General features: G+C 37.1%; 1 protein-coding gene and 1 long non-coding RNA gene across 2 annotated transcripts in view; one reads left to right on the forward strand and one right to left on the reverse strand.

Annotated features, from left to right (window-relative positions):
• The window catches only part of LOC127565593 (uncharacterized), a 48,642-nt gene that overhangs the window by 21,553 nt on the left and 9,581 nt on the right, over nt 1-17,508 (forward strand). The gene's annotated exons all lie outside the window — the stretch shown is intronic.
• LOC117568346 (uncharacterized) lies at nt 11,184-15,326 on the reverse strand. The gene is made up of 4 exons (XM_034248936.2): nt 15,310-15,326; nt 13,955-14,249; nt 12,125-12,799; nt 11,184-11,933 (listed from the first exon to the last, which is right to left on the reverse strand). The coding sequence occupies exons 2-4, from the start codon at nt 14,115-14,117 to the stop codon at nt 11,371-11,373; spliced, it is 1,401 nt and encodes a 466-aa protein (XP_034104827.1). The 5' UTR covers nt 14,118-14,249; nt 15,310-15,326; the 3' UTR covers nt 11,184-11,370.

The following is a 17,508-nucleotide window of genomic DNA, read 5'->3' on the forward strand; positions in this document are numbered from 1 at the left end:
TATATTCTTTAGGGTTTTCTTAACGCAATAAAAATAAAATTGGTATGTTATGTAAAGTTTTTTATAGCTAGTGAAATTTTTAAAGATTAGTTTTTTTTTATAATAATAACTAAAAATTGTGTAAGATATTGAAGATCATCAAACAAAATGAAAAATATAATACAAAGTAATTGTTAATTAACTAGAAGCACTGGCTGCTCAGCGCAGAGCTACTTCAAGGTCTTTTCAAAGCTTAGTGACAGCGGATGAGTTCAACGACTGCGAATATTTGTTTACCAAGGCAATGATAGCGATAAGCGATAACATTTATTATGTTCAAAGAGAGAGGCTTGTTGCACTCTTCGAATAGCTGAGAGTTCAGTGCAAATCGATCAATCGATCGAGATAGAAAGAGAGAGAGAGAGAGAGGGAGCAAGGAAGTTAGACAGATAGAGATAGAGAGAGAGAGAGAGAGAGAGAGAGAGAGAGAGAGAGAGAAAGATAGACAGACAGTGAGAAAGACAGACAGAAAGAGATGCAGAAAAATATCAAGAAAGAGATAGAGATAAAAAGAAAGATACAGAGAATGAGATAGAGACAGAGGGTTGGAGAAAAGGAGATGGATAGAGAAGGTAAGAGTGAACAGATAGAGAGAGATAGAGAGAATGATAGAGAAATATAGAGAGATTGAGAAATATAGAGAAGGAGTGTAAGTTATAGAGGCAAAGAGTAACAGATATACAAAGATAGATAGATACATAGATAGATAGATGGATAGATGGGAGACTTAAGTCAACGCTAAATATATCCCCAGATATTTGAGCCACTAATAAGTATTTTGCATTTGTTGTGTAGACATTTTCCAATGAAGCATTTTATATGATAAGAAAACTCGCATTGGATTTTCGTGATGTGAACTTAATGTGCGTAGGCATAAATTGCAAATCCAAAATATACATTTATTCAAAGTTAAAAGACAAGTTTAAAAAGAGTATTTTAAACTCGAACGTATTCGTGAATATACTAAATGCAAGTTTACTCCTTTGGCCTCAATCGAGCATTTGTGATAAATTCGAAATTGTTTCGCTTTCAGTGTTTGTTGCATCCATCTGATGTTCGTGCAATGCCCTCGACATGCAAATTGGTTGGAGTCCAACAACAATCTAGAAAATTGAATCATTTCGCACTGACAGCTAAATATGAAATCAGAAATGGAATTACAAAACAGACACACTGTCCCCCGCCCCCCTCTAAGCCCCTTTCGCCAACTGCCCCTAAAACGGATATGCCACCAAATTGAATTGTGCTTCGCCCTTCGTCCTTCTCCACTCCGCTGACCTGCTGCGTTGAGTCTCTCGATCTGCCTTTGGCCATATGTCAGTGAGTTCTTGAGGTGAAAATGCAATTATTTATTAGCAAAAAGGAAAAAAAAAAAACACGAAAGAAAAAGAAAAACGGGAAGCAGAAGGGAAAGTATGTATCCCTGTAACGCAATCAAAACATGACGCACAGTGTGGCAAGGGGGCGACGAGTGAGTGACAGTGGCACGTATGTAGAATTAGTTTACGAATTGCTGCAGGATATGTGAAGCAACATTTCACAGCAAACAATTTCCCCATGCGAGCAGACGCAGTCAGTTGCACAGTGGTGCAAATTGACGAAATATCTTCTCTAGTGAACTCAAATGCAGAATAAATGAGATATAAAATAGAGCTGCAGCCAGCAAAAACCTTGATTAATAATTAAGTTAAATTTTGGCAGCTCATAAATCAAAAGAAATGAAAATGATGCCAATCAGTTTTCAGTTTTAAGTAAAACATATGCTACAGCTTCCTTTATAAGGCAAAGCATTTTTTATTTAAAATTCAAATTTATTTATAAGCAATAAAACTACAAAATACAGAAAAAATTTTCTGATGTTTCAAGGTTCCTTATTTAAAATATTCTTTTTTTTTAACACGAACATTTTTTTTTTCAAATTAATAGATTTATCATCGATGCTAGCAGCAATTGAACACAGAACCTTTTCTCTTAGATTGCAATTGAGAAAAGATTGAAAACCAAATAAATACGTTACGGGAATTTCGATAGATTAAAGAATTTTGTAACCCAAATCTTGTATTTTTTGTGCTATATTGAGAATTTGGCATTTTTCAGACTTTTCTAATGTTTTTTTTTTTATGAAATTTTTCTTAAAATGGTGTTTTTTCAAGAACACAATTTTCAAGAAGAATGTTATTGAACTTGGTCTCTTTTTCAGTGTACAATAAAATGGGATAAATGTATTTAATACAGTTGTTGATTAATAGACAAGTTAAAAGAAACTTGCAATAAGAAATAGTTAAATAATTTACGCTATTTCTTTACGAAGTTACTTCTGAAATTGAACAAATTTGCGCTTACTTATAAAACCCATTTTAAGAAGAAAACATGATATGAATATTGACTACAATTTCAACATATTTTAATAACATCATTATTAAATTTGTCGAATTCGACACTTTATTGGCCCACAGTACGTGAAGTCGATTCACAGACATAGGCATAGAACATACACTAGACGCAGTTGACGCCAAATGAAAGTTGGGGGAATTGGAATTGGCTTGGTTTTGGTTTGTTGGTTAAAGTCCTGGGTCCTATTGCCTCTGCTTTCTGTCCTCGTTGCGAGGCAAGCTGCTCTCGGCGCTCGCTCGTTTGCCTCAAGAGATGTGTGTGAAGGCGAATGGGAATCGGGAGGTTGTTGGAAATTTGTAGCACATGTAACGGCAGGCAGCAGTGCAATACACAAATTTTTTGGAAGCTCTATTAAACGCTGCCATCTAGGGGAAGGGAAAACCCAAAACACCGAACTTCAAACCGAAACGAAACAAAACTGAATCCAAACCTGGCGGGGGAGACTCGCAAGTTTTTCAAACAAAAATTGTTGGCAAGTGTGTGTGTGTGCGTGTGTGTGGATTTTTGAAATGAATATGCATGGGTGTGAGGGCGTGGCCCAGAGGCGCACGGTACCGGAAAAACTCTTGGCAAAAGTAAATTTAAAAGTTTTTCATGCGCTTCACCCGCTCCCAGCCACCTGAGAGATATGAGTAGCGCTCACTTTTAGACAAGTTTTCCTAGTTTTCTTTATGCTTAGTATATGCTTTTTCTTTTTTTTTTTGTTGGTTTTCCGCAACGTGAAGCGTGGAGCGCGAGGCACGTGGATGGCTAGAAGATTCGCCTCGCAATGCCAGCAAATGTGCGATAATTCACATAAGCAGTCTTATCATATGCATCAGTGTGTGTGTGCGTTTGGGATTTCCTGCGGAAAGAAAACACCTCCCAAGCATTTAGGCATACAAAGTTTTCGCTGTGGCACGTCCCACTAGAAAGCTATTAAGATGCTCCCAAAGAGAAAAGTTCGTACACTCGCATCATAGCATAGATAAAGCTTACAAATCACCGGGATTCGACGGCCAGAATACCCGGCAAATAAGAAAATATCTATTTGAGAGAGCCGAAGCCAATTGTTGTTAGTGCTTTAGCATCTTGAATGTATATGTGTATTTAACTTAATAAATATAATAAATAAATAAATCTATGGTAAGAGAACTGAATTTACAAACTTTGAAAAGCACATTAAAATTAATTTTTACAGTTCAAAAAACAGTCTGAATATTGCATTTCTGTATTGAATTTACATTAAATTGTATTAAATTGGCTTGCTTAAATATCTTCTAAGTAAAATAAAAAGCTTTAGTTTATATTGTGAATGTATGTATTTGTAACATCACAGTTTAAAAACTAAAATATTCTCTAAAAAAAAAATAAATAATAATATAATAAGATCTCAAAAACTCTTGAATACTTTTTCTTTGTAAAACAAAAAATATATTTCTATATATACATATGTACATACAAACATATAAATGTTATTCAAAACATCGGACTTTATGATAAAAAATAGACATACCATATTTCTTAGAGCTCTATTCTCATTGGTTTTTCTATGATTTCTTATATAAAATTACCTAAGGAAATTATACATATAATGAAAAAAGGTTTTAATTAAATATATTTTAATGTTGTGTTATTCAAAATCGAATATATAAATAAAAATAATTAAAACTAAGGACTAAAAGGATATCTAAGCATATAGCAGGATAATTGCGCTTAAAACTGAAATATAGAAAATTAAATTAGTAAGAAAATTCATAAGAAAATGAAATAAATAACAAAATTAATCAAAAATGTATCAAAAACAAAAATAACTTACTTTAATTTACAATAAACAAACTAAAGCTCTGAAATCGCTTGAAATCAAAGTAGTCATATCTGATGATGATGATTGCATTGTAAGGAATTGGATTGAAATCCGGCTACGCATCGAACATCGAGGTGACAACTAACATTTTGGCACGCACGCATCGAAAGAGCATTTAAATAACGCTCCATCATCAGACACAGACACAGTCACAGACACATGGAAACTTTAACATGCTGGCAGCACTTGTTCTTCCTCTTCTTATTCAGCTGGTGTTTCGACTAGCTGCTGTAGTGTTTCGTGTCTCAACTCACAGCTCCGATCTGAGAGCTCTTCGGGAAGCTGGCGTTGATAAATGCACAGCGCATAAAAGTTGGGGCAAAACTACTTTATAAGAGTGGGAGAGGGAGGGGGTTCTTAGGCAAATTTTCGCCCTGTAAACTAAAAATGTAGCCAACTTGTTTCCACTTACCTGGCACCATGCCATGCCACGCCCACTGCCGACCGCCACCCGCCCCATTGGCAATCGCAGCAAATCGCTGGGGCCATTAGAGCTAAGGCAAAAACGCCGCTAAATGCGATGTGAATTATTTAAGGCACGTGTGTAGCGCAGAATGCGGCAAATTCGACAGTGAAATGCATTTATTATTGAAGATACAGTATCTTCCCTTCCTCTCGTCTCGAGCCAAGTGGTTGCGGAATCCTTCGCTTGACAAGCTAACCAATTATGTTCGCCTGATGAGTGCTCCAAGGTGGCTGCCATGGAAAGTCCTTCGATGGCGAACGAATAGATGGAAGGTTTTTTGATAAACGCTTTTACAGTTTTCAAAAGTTTTGTGCTGTGTGTGGCACGTGATTGGAATTACGCGTGCCACATCCAACTAAGGCATCGACTCCTTACCACCAAATGTGGTATAGGAAGCAAAAGGGTAAGAAACTCGATAAGATAGTAGAACTCTTAAAAAGCACACACAAATATGTTTTAGGAAAATTCAAACAAAAAATTCAAAAAAACAGCTGAGTTTTAAGTTTTTTAAATTTTGGAAATTAATTTTCCTAAAAAAATATATATATAGTAAGTTTGATTCAATAAGGGTTTATTATTGTATGTAAATAAATAAGAGCAGTAATAAATTCCAATATAAGCACTTCAATTCGATTAAAGGCATGTGATTTTCCACTGACTACTGACAGAAAACACTCATTACACCAACCAAAATGAAACACACACATTTCTATTGGCATCGCATTTTAACATCGAGCCCATCTGCATTTCCCAAAGTAAACTTTGAATGCGAGTGCAAGCGAGTGCGCGATATTCATCGTGTCTATCACACGAAGAAAGAAAACGTAGAAGATGCTTGTTGTGGTTAGGTATAACAGAAGAAGTTCTGTACTTCTAAACTCAAACACTTGCACTTTTGTAGGCGAGTGTAAGCGAGTACGCGATAGTCAATTGCCAAAACAAGCGCTGGCTGATCGTGTCTATCACACAGTAAAAGGGTTGAAAAAAGCAAGCGTGAAATAGAAAAGGATGCTGCTTGTGGTTAGGTATATTGGAAGAAGTTGCTATTAGTTAAGTGGAAGTAGTTGCTAGTTTGTTAAACATATAAGGATGCTAGTTGCATTGATGTATGAAGCTCAGTCTCAAATTTTTAGGCGACTGCAAGCGAGTGCGCGATAGTCGTTTGTCAAAACAAAAGTTTGATGATCGTGTCTATCTGACAGACGTAAATATTCATCTGCATGTGCAAAAGCAAAGATTAAATCACAACAACAACAACTACATGTGTTTGTTTGTATGTATGTTGATGATGATAAAACGCAAGTGAGTAAGTGCGATAGCGCTCTATATACTATAACACTCACCCGTATGCACAATGACTTGCATATGTATGGTGTGAATATACATACATTTATTTGCGTCAACATATTTATTTAAATGCGCTTGCAGATCGAATTATGAGCACTTATGAAATTAACTTTAATTTATTGTGAAGAATTCACTCTACGAATATATTTGTATTCTTGTAGATTAGGTTTGTAAAGGAATGAAGGGTGCGGCAATAGGTCGAATCTCAATTTTGAAAATAGCAACAGACTTTCACCATTTTTGAAAAATTGTCGCTCTTTGTTACGCTTGCCACAAAGCGATTCCTTGACCTGCATTTTTTAGTCAACGAAACCTTCATATTCACTATATTTTTTAAAGCCAGTTATTATAGAGCTTTCAATCAACCAAACTTCATTTCATTGTGTTCACTTGAATAAATTTCCCTTTCACTATGGGAAAGAGTATCCACACTTCGATAGACTTTGCCAGTTTTTATATGAACTGGGTTAGCATTGAGGCGTCAGAGCCTAGGCTCTAGGATTTTTCATTCTATTTTAATTAAAATTTAAGTTGCCAAAAAAAAAAAGAAAATAGAAGAAAGAAGAAAGAAGAGAAACATAGAAAATGTGTTGTGATTTATGAGGGCAACTTCAATGCACCAGCAACGAGGCCTAATCGAAGCCTGTGGAATTGGGTGCCAGAAATAAAAATCAAAATCGAAATACAGAAATGTAGAAAAAGATGATCCGATATTTTTGGGGTTTGCCAGAAATTCAAATATTCACATGTTCTCGTGGGCTGACAGACATTTCAATATTTATTCAAGGCGACCAAAATATGAACAGAAAATAAAAATGTATAAACTCTTGGAATTGTTTTCTTATTAAATATTTGGGTTGAAAGAATTATGTAAAGCTTCGGATTTTTAAACCTTTCACTTTTAAAGCGTAACAGGCAGAAGGATGCATCTTCACACACATAAAATATATATACCACGTATATATTTTTATACATACATATTTAATCAGAACCCTTAGTATAGAATTCGAAAAGTGTCCGAGTATCGGGATTACTAAGCTTTTTTATACGTCTTGTTTTTTCTTCTGTTCAATACTTATGTAAAAATTGTTGACTAAATAAATTTTAACCTTGAAATATATTTTAAGCTGCCTCTAAAGTCAGCGTCACCATTGCGGCGATAAGCAATTGAAGCACTCTCGGTAAATGAAGACGGAGGCTAAACTCGGCAGGCACCTATGAAAAGAGAGAAAGAGAGAGAGAGAGAGAGAGAGAGAGAGAAAGAGAGAGAGAGAGAGAGAGTGTTGATCAGCGGGCGTTAAATCTATGTGATATTATAAAATATATTGGCCCATTTATAGTGCTATCGATACATTGCGCTGTGATGTAACTTCGCATGAATTATTCTTCTCTAATATTACAATGCACTTTTATTACACACAATTTATACCCATAATTTGAAAAAAAAAAAAAAAAAATCACGCACAAGTTGCCGCCACTTCTAATTTCATTATCAAGAAGCCTCTCTTAGACAGGCGACAGAAAATTGACAGTGTCGGTTCTCTCGACATTAAAAGAGACTTTATTTGCTATCACCATTTCTCCCACTACGAACTTTTGAGCTGAACCCACATCCGTTGATCACGTGTTAGCTCGAAAATCACTCTGCTACTCAAAACTGAATTCTTCGTCGATTAAAATTAGGCTTTTAGTTTCAAATTCATCTTTTAAGTGTGCTGTCGAAATATTCAAAATGCGCAAAATAACAACAAACTCAGTTCTTTTCTTGATACTACTTCAAATATATTTGGTGACCACAACTGCCTTCGAAGAGGTGAGAACATTTACATAAAGCAGTGTAGAACAGTGTGTGCTAAGAATGTTTACATTTTCTTCTCATCAGACATGTGAACTCGACCGAGAAATGGAAAAAAAGTGCCGGATTCATAATTATAAAACCGTGAAACCGTTGCTTGATTATTTCAGGCAGGTTCGAAATGAGTTAGAAGACAAAGAAATTAAGGAAAATAAGTTAAATGAATTAAATTCTGATCTTATGGAAAAGTATCATGACATTGTAAGAATTCATAAAACATTCATAAAGGAGGCAGCTCTATTAGATGAATATAAAAACAAAGTATTTAAAGGGGAAAACGATTTGCAATCGTGTAAAAATAAAGTTGATAAATTCGAATCTGAAATTAATTCATTACAAAATATTATTGTGAAATTAAAAGGAAAATTAGCTGAGAAGTCCACCAACTTAGAAACTTGCGAACTTCAATTCAAAAATCTTAAATCTAGTTTATTTGAAAAAGATGAAGAAATAAAGATATTTAGTGAGAATATTCAAAATATAACAGAACATCAGCAAACACTTGAGTTGAAATTAGAGCAAAGTAAAACTAAATTAATAAATCAAGATAAAGATATTCAGCTACGCCAATCTGAAATTGATACATTAAATCGGACATCAGAAAATATCAGAGAACAACAGAAAACAATTGAATTGCAACTAAAAGATAGTCAAACTAAGTTAATAGATAAAGTAAAAGAAAATCATTTATGTCGTGCTGAGGTTGATACATTGAATAAGACTTTACTCAATAATCTTATCCCATCAAGTTGCTCTCCTTTTGGATATTATCCTGGTGTTCATGAAATAAGAGTTTCTGGCGTAGGTTTTTTCGATGTTTTATGCGATAGTCAGTTAGCTGGACCTGGATGGATTGTAATACAACAACGAGTTGGGGGAAATGAGGATTTCAATAGGGATTGGGCAACGTATCGCAAAGGATTCGGTGAAATGGATAGCGACTTCTTCCTCGGGCTCGAGAAAATACATCGTATCACGAGTTTGCAGCGTCACGAACATTATATACATTTGGTTGCTGTGAATGGAAGTACTTACAATGCTCATTATGACGACTTCAAATTATCTGCTGAAGACAGTGGATACAAACTGAGTTTGGGTAAATTCGATGGAACAATTATTGAGGATGCGATGAGATACCACGAAAACATGAAATTCTCAACATTCGATCGCGATAACGACGAATCTCATAGTAATTGCGCACTTCGTTACAATGGCTGGTGGTACAAAAATTGCGCTAATTGGTAAATATTGCAAATTGTTATTTTCGATGGAATACACATAATTATTGATTTTTGTTTTTTCTTATTCAGTATTTTAAATTCACCATATGGGAAATATCTAGTTTGGTTTGTGAAAAATAAATTCGAACTTAAAGAAGCAAAGATGCTAATTCGCCCCAAAGAAGCGATGAAGAAGTGAGCAACTGAAGAGCTGAAATTCCAATATTTGACTCAATTATGTAATCATTTATATATAATTGCTGCATTAAGAAAATGCGATCTGAATAATAAAACGATCCACTGTTTAACGCAGCGATTTATTTTTAAAGTTGAAGTATAGTAGATCAGTTTTTTTTGTTTAATTTTATGTTCTTTAGATGCTTTCAATAGTGTTGCAAATATTAAAAAGTAAGTAAACTAATGATTATGCTGTATATATCCTTTCAATCAAACCTTGAGTATTAAAGTAATATTGTAAACGATTTACACATATTCGTTTCGATTCCAAACGTTCAATAAACAGATTAAATTAATAAACTCGTTGATGTAGCAGCATCTAATGAATTTAATAAAACTTTAATTAAATTGAGAAGATCAGACAATATTCTCTTCTGTTGACCCAATGAGAGTGTCCATCTCTTATCATTAAAGTCTTTATATAAATGCAATCGAATGCTGGATTGTTTTTTTATTAACACAGATTAAATAAATGTTCCCATGTAATTGTTGATTTAAGTGCATTATTCAGTTCCATATTCATCTTCCTTGAGTGCATTAGAATGAATCGCAATGAGCAGAATAATTATAAATGCAGTTTTGTTACAAATAATGCATGAAACATTTGTCGTTTCAACATCAGTTATAGAAAATAATAATTACATAAAGCAGTGTATTACAGTGAGTTCTGAAAGTGTATTTATTTTCCTTGTATTAGACATATGATTTCGACCAATAAATGGAAGAACAGTGTCGCATTTAAAACTATAAAAGTATAAAGACAGGTTAGAAATGTGTTAGAGCAAAGTTAAATTATGGAAATGAAGTTTAATGAATAAAATTCTGATCTTTTGGAAAAGTATCGTGCAGTTTTATTGGATGAATATAACAGCAAAGTACTTAAAGGGGAATACGACTTGCAAAATTGTCAAAATAAAGTTAAGAAATTAGAATTTAAAACAAAATGCTATTGCCAAATTAGAAAAAGGATTAGCAGATAAATTCACCCAACTTAGAAACTTGTGGAGTTAATTTAAAAACTCTTCATTCTAGTTTAATTGAAAGAAATCAAATCAAATTGAAAAAAAAATCAATCAAAAAATGGAGTTGCAATTAAATAAAGAAAGATGAAGTTATTAAGTTATGTCAATCTGAAATTGATACATTGAGCAGGACATCAGAAAATATCAGAGAACAGCAGAAAACAGCGGTACTATATCGATATACCACATATACCATTTAGTATATGTTTAGTATTTTTGCAGAATATTTGGTATATTTTGAGAATAATACCGCAAAATATATTGCTTTTATTCAAAATGGGTAGCGGGTATCTCACAGTCGAGTACACTCGACTGTAGTTTTGTTACTTGTTGAGATTATCCTGGTGTTAATCAACTCAATGTTTCTAGAGTTGGTTTCCCCGATGTTTTATGCGATAGTCAGTTATTGTAATACAACAACAAGTTGAGGGATTGGGTAACGTATCGCAAAGGTTTCGGTTCTTGGATTGAAGAAAAAAGATGGACTCAAATGGGACTGTTTATTTCGCTCATTACAACGACTTCAAAATATCTGATAAAGACCATGGATACGCACTGAGTTTGGGTAAAACATGAAAACATGAAATTCACAACATTCGATTGCGACAACGATTTGGGCAAGTGGCAAATTAATAATTTCAATTTAAAAAGGGAGCAGTTATCTTAGAGTCGAGCATACCCGAGTGTAGATTACTTACTTGTTTAAGATTAAGATTGATTTGTTTTTCAATGTCCAATTTAAAGAAGCGGATTGTGTATTGGAAGTGATGTTTATTGGATAGCAAAGTGGTAAACTAGATATACAAATTGGATTGTAATAGACTTAATTTTACATCTGGCGATATATTTATAATATATAGTAGAAATTGCCGCTCTCAACTGCATCCGCCTCTCTCTCCCTCTCTGTTTCTCTCTTCTATTCCCATTGCGCTCTCAGTCTTACTTTAGTTGGCCGCTGTTTCTCCATTTCCCTGCACATGCAGTATCATCTCGAAGGGATCCCATTCCAGATCAGATTCGTGCTTAACCCGACGCCTGCTGCCGCCAACGCCCGCAACCAGCGGATGATGAAGATGATGATGATGATGATTATGATGCGGATGCAGATGCAGTGCCCCATGATGTGGCAACTGATGCTGAACTAGTCCAATTGGCATGTCTTGGGCATGCTCCGCTAAACCTGGCGGTCGATAAATCTGCAAATGCTGCGACTGTTGCGCCAGTTGATGATGCGATTGCGGATGGGATTGGGATTGGGATTGAGGATGCGGATGGGTTTGTGTTTGCGGATGTTGTTGTTGCTGTTCGCTAACCATCTCCTGGATGTGTTCGCGAGTCTGCTCCCGCTCGTCCACCTTGCGCAGCAGCATGTCTCTCATAAAGGACATGCGCTCAAAGTGCTCCCAGTTGGAGCGGAATCCCTGCTGTCCGTACTGCGCATGACGCTCCTTTTGCAGCTCGTCGACGTAACGCTGCTTGATGATCGACCAGCGCGTCTGCATGAGAGCTGCAATAAATGAATAATCTGTTAAGTGCACGACGAATCGAAGCAAACTTTAAATGCAGATCATGCAGATGAGAATATTCCGAAAATATTCACGAAATTTTATATTTAAAACGATTTTCAGCTTTTAAATATACACAAATAGTTGGTGCAAATATCTCATATATCATCTGAAAAGTATCTTCAATACTTACTGGGCGTCAATCCCATTTCGTGAGCCGCCTCCTTCCACACAGCAGAGGTGCGACTTTGTCCCTGACCTTTCTCGCTACGCTGGCGACCCGCCCAGAGCGAGGGGCGTGCCTTGATCGCATCGATGATGCGACCCCGCATGCTATTGTGCAACGAACTGGGGCGCCCCAATTTGCGCGAGGGCGTCGCAGTTGCTGTGGGCGTGGGCGTGGTTGTTGCCTCCACGGTGACAGCAGCCGGTGGCACCAGCCCGGTGAAAGCCGTGTACGTCATGGCATGAGCAGGCGGTTGCTGGATCAGATGTGGCAACTCTGCGCTGACCGGAGGCGTTGAAGGTTGCGTCTGCAACCAGCTGAAGCTGCCGCTTGGACGACCGCGTCCATGTGTGGCACTGGGCAATGGCGGTGGCAAGGCCAGCGGCAGCGGCAGCGGCAACGTTGATGGCGTTGATCCTTCCGCATGCAACGTTGTCTCGGCGTTAGCAGGCGATGCGTTCGCTTCAGCGTTCACAGCTCCCGACTGGGCGCCCACAATTTTGGCAACAGTTATGTTGTACATAAATGACATTGGCTCAAAGTGCTCCCATTTGGTATTGAAGCGCTCCTTGTGCAGGATCTGACGATGCACCAAATTGTGATAATGATACTTCATTTGGCTCCAAATCGACTGCAATTTGACTGCCCGAGAGGAAGAGAATGCGAGTGAAAAAAGTTCATCATTACGAGTACAAAGAAAGCTTCTTAAGCCTACTAAAAAGGATTTTATATGGTCAGTAGAAAATTGTCTCTATAAAATCAAATATAAGCCATAAAACCAACATTTCCATCAGAAGACTTCAAACAAAATAAATTTGAAGACCGTTAAAAGTCAATATATTTCTAGACATTTATAGAAGAATATCAAAAACTCTCAAAACTTTCAGAATCAAAACAATTTTTAATTCTATGGAAAACTATTTAAGAGAATTAATTATAAACTACAAGAAAACTGCTAAAATAATTAACTAGAAGAAAAACGAAACAGAAGACTTTCTCCAATCTATAAAAATACCCAAATATAATAAATAAAATATTGTTTTGAAGTTTTCTTTTGTTTGTGGAGCTTCTCTTCGCCTATAAAACTGGCATATAAACTACAGTAGAATTTTCATAAGAAGAATTAACAAAACAATTCAAACAAAAATATTTTTAAATTAATTGCCATCAAATTCTTAAGGGAATTACGAAATTAATTTGAAATTCGGGAATTTTCTTATTTTAAAACATATTTACAAATTAATATAGTATATTCAAGTATATGCAGATCCTTTTATAAGAATATAAGAAACCTCAAAAATATTTTGAATTGATATCTAATTGAAGATAATTGCAAAGGTAAAAGTTGGGGTTGTATTTATCGGCAGTTTACTAAAAAATATTTGCTTAAACTTAAAAAAAAATCAATAATTTGAATTAATTAAATAAATTAAATACACATTACAAATAATTGCAAAATGTTCGGTGTGCACCAATCGACACTTTACTGTAGCGCCAAAGATCTTCCTCATTGCAGATACACATTTATTGCATTCACTTAACCCCATGAGCCAAAGTCCAATAGAACATTGCACAAAATGTGACACGACACGATGCGTGTGATGCATTTATTTTTAGTCTCACGCACGCAAGCAAAGCATAAAGCGAAATGTACATGTTGGACAGAGAGTAAGAGATAGAGAGAACGACAGAACGCGAAAGAGAGAGCGCAAAGGCAAAACAATAACAAATTGACCACAGGCCGAACTTGTACTCAGCTGCTGCTGTGGCTGCTATCGCGATCTCTGTCGCACTCACCTGTAGGCACATGGCCGCCAAACTGTTCGGCGATCTCGTTCCACATGGGCGAAGTAACGCTGCGGCACAAGTGTAGCTTGTTGTTGGAGTCCCAAATCTCTGGATACTTTTTGATGGCCTTCAACAGCTGAGCACGATTCACGAAGGGATCCTCCTTGGGCATGGCGACAGGATGTGGATTCGAATGTGGATGTGGATGCGATGTGGAACTGGAGGCGATGATAGCGACGGCGACGACGACGACGGCGGCAGCGGAGCACAACTGCGTCCTTTGACATCAATTATCGGCGAATAACTGAAAGTAGAGTTTGCAAAATATGCGAATTGAAAATGAAAAGGCAAAGCGATTGAGGAAAATAGAGAAAACGATGACGACGTCGGGGCAACGACGACGACGACGATTGTTGGTTGTTGTTGTTGTTGCTGTTGCTGCTGCTGTTGTTGTTGGGGCGCAGCGATGCCGAGAGATTGGAAAGCAATGTATAGCAGCAGAGGCAAAAGCAGCGCAAAAGCGGCGAAAGCGCACACGAGATGAGATACACAAAATGCAAGCGAGAAGAGAGAACAGACAGAATGCGCAAAAAAAAGCAGCAACAGTTCGGCAGCAGCGACGCCTCAGCTTTACAGTCTGTGTGTGTATGTGTGTGTGTGTAAGGTGATGATGGGGATGGGCGGGGGCGATATCGGTGGAGACCGCTGTTGTGTGTTCCCCGCACACACACACACACACGCACACTCACACACACAAAGATGAGGCGACAACCAACAAAACAGACAAAGGCAACGAAACTAAAGAGACAAAACAACGGCAAACAGAGGCCGCACCAGCGACGCAGCAGAGCAGCAGCGAACCTTATGGAAGAAACAGAAACCGAGCGAGCTGCAAAAAAAAGCTACACAAAATACTACATACAAACACACCTACAAAAAAAAAAAAAAAACAAAAACAAGAATAAAAACAGCAAAATGAACCAAAAGCAGAATAAAGAAAAAAGCCAAGAAAAAAATAAAACGAGACATTGAAGCAAAGGCAAAGCAAATGATGGCAGCCCGCAAAAGAAAGGCAACGATAAACAACAACAACGATGACGCCGACGTCAACGTCAATGACTACGTTGGAGCCCACTTGCATGTGTTTGAGCACTGCGAGAAATGCAGTCGACACAAATAATGAATATTTGCAACCAGATTTGGAAAAGTTATAACTAGATATTATTAGTTTGAATTGTGAAGGTAACATCATTAAATACATATGTATGTATATAATATATTATTTTGCTTTAACATCAAATGGTCTGACGTATTCTCTCAGTGTATAAATGACTTTCTGTACATATATATGTACATATATGTACCTGTGTTGCTGTATGTGTGTGTGTGTACATGTTTGCCACAGCCTCGTCGAAATGTTGAAGGTGGCAACGTGGCAGCAACATCGGCTTGGAGCAGTCGAGTCGGGCCGCATTAGAAGCGGAGAGCAGCAGCAACTTGTGTTGGCTGCCGCTCTCCGCGAATGCGAATGCGAAACAAAAGAGCAGCAGCAAACAGCGATGAGTGCTGAGCAAAATGCAGCGCCAAATGCACGATGACCGATGCGACGACGACAACACCGACAGCGACAGCGACTACGGCAGAGGCAGAGATAGAGGCAGCGAACAGGCCGTAGCCACAGACGCAGCTAAGTCTATAACAACAACAACAAGAGCACCACTGCCTAGCGACTGACGAAATGGGTGAAGGTATCAAAGAAGGAGAGGGAAGGTGCGAAGAGGGTATTCGGTTGCTCGGCCAGTTGGTCGTTTTGGGGACTACGTGCAATGAACCCATTTCGCAGCCACTACTATACACTTACACTTACAACTACAATTGCACACACACACACACATGGCACGCACAGCGTTGTGCTGGTATTGGTGCCGAGTGCACCCACTGCCAACGACGACAACAACAACGAATAACAGCAGCAAAAGTAGGCGAGAAATCATCCAACAGTTTAGCCAATGCAATGGGGTGACTCACAAACCAGTAGGGTGTCCACAAATGAAGCCTAATATAAAAAATTTCATATGCATAGTAGTACTAAGATCTTTGTATATCAAAATAAAATAAAATTCGTTTTAAGTATAATTGTTTTAAGTATTGTAGCTCAGCCACAAATCAAAGAAATACAATATTACAAGTGATATTTCTTTAGTATTTTAGGTATAATTTTTGTTAATGACAACAATTTAAAAATGCGTTTCTTAACCATACCAAATTAATCAGATATTCTTGAATTTTACATTTAAATTCAACTTACAACTATTATAAATACCAAATTAAAATATTATTAAATTATATCGCTAATATATGCACATCGTTAATCCTTTTTAGGTTTACCAAAAAATTGATTGAGGGGCGCACAAATCAAAGTATTTCATTTTTATATTATATACCGCCTAAAATATATTTGCCCAAAAGTTCTCTACTTTATTACTGTAATTTAGATAACTTAAAACTTTTTTTTATAGAAGATTCCTCCGATCTTGGTTCAGCATAATTTGGCTGTAAAATTAGTAGCACAAAGATACTTGAACTTTGGTTCCATTCAGAACATAAATCGGAATAAAGTCATAACTATAAAAGATTCGTGATGTGTGGGTCAAAGTTGCGATTGGTTTTATGACCAATGGCAGAGGGAAATGCGTGCTTCTAAGCTATAACAGAGATCTAATGGATGATTTTAAGAACATGTTGGATGGGGGCATTATTTAGCCATGAATCGGCTTTAGATTGTTGTGCCCCAAGGGTCACAATGAGAGATCATGGAATTCTTATCAGACGTATCGTAAGTACGCAGAGTGGTTTCATCAATTATTCAATAGCATGCGACTGGCCCTACAACTGATACCCATTGAGTGGCCCCATCATTCCGTATTTCTAATGCTGTTGTTAATGTTTTTAATGTTTGTCGTATTTTATTATTTTTATTTTCTCTTTTTTTCCGGATGGTTCTGGGGTCAGCTGTGGGATATGTGGAAACGGTGTCTTTAATTTTTATGACTGCATAAATGGTCCTCAGCATCCCCGAAAGCGAACGTAATTTGCTAGATTAGAATTAATTTCGAAGCTCGAACTTCGACTACTATTTCTTGGGCAAACTTGGACAGTAAAAAGGAGTCAAAGCAGAGTGTAATAATTGCGCTGAGGCAAGACATTGGGACAGTCAGTCAGTCAGTCAGTCAGTCAGGCTCCACATCAATTGTCGTTGTGAAGATGGGCTTCAAACTCGCATTGCGTGGGCTACGACTACGGGAGGAGCTTAAAGGGACTGTGTTTGTCTGTTTGTCCTGCCTTTGCTGGGTTTTTATTTTCATTTATGCTTTTTAAGTGCTTCATTAAAATCGCGTATGGACGCGGTTTGGGGTCGCTGCTGGGGTCTGCGAGCCCCATGCATGAAGCTGGGGCGGACAGACCTTTGTCAGCGTCATCAAGCTCCGATGCTCGCACTCACACTCACATACACACACACTCGCACACTCACACGTCAGACACAAAAAAAGTATCTTTCAGAT

The sequence above is a fragment of the Drosophila albomicans genome, chromosome 3 (genome assembly GCF_009650485.2).
Source record: "Drosophila albomicans strain 15112-1751.03 chromosome 3, ASM965048v2, whole genome shotgun sequence".
Taxonomy (NCBI): domain Eukaryota; kingdom Metazoa; phylum Arthropoda; class Insecta; order Diptera; family Drosophilidae; genus Drosophila; species Drosophila albomicans.

Coding starts and splice junctions, on each gene's coding strand:
- LOC117568346 (XM_034248936.2), bottom strand. CDS start 14,117: ATGCCCAAGGAGGATCCCTTCGTGAATCGTGCTCAGCTGTTGAAGGCC. Junction 12,800..13,954: donor TGGCGGCCATGTGCCTACAG/GTGAGTGCGACA, acceptor CCTCTCGGGCAG/TCAAATTGCAGTCGATTTGG. Junction 11,934..12,124: donor CGAAATGGGATTGACGCCCA/GTAAGTATTGAA, acceptor CATTTATTGCAG/CTCTCATGCAGACGCGCTGG.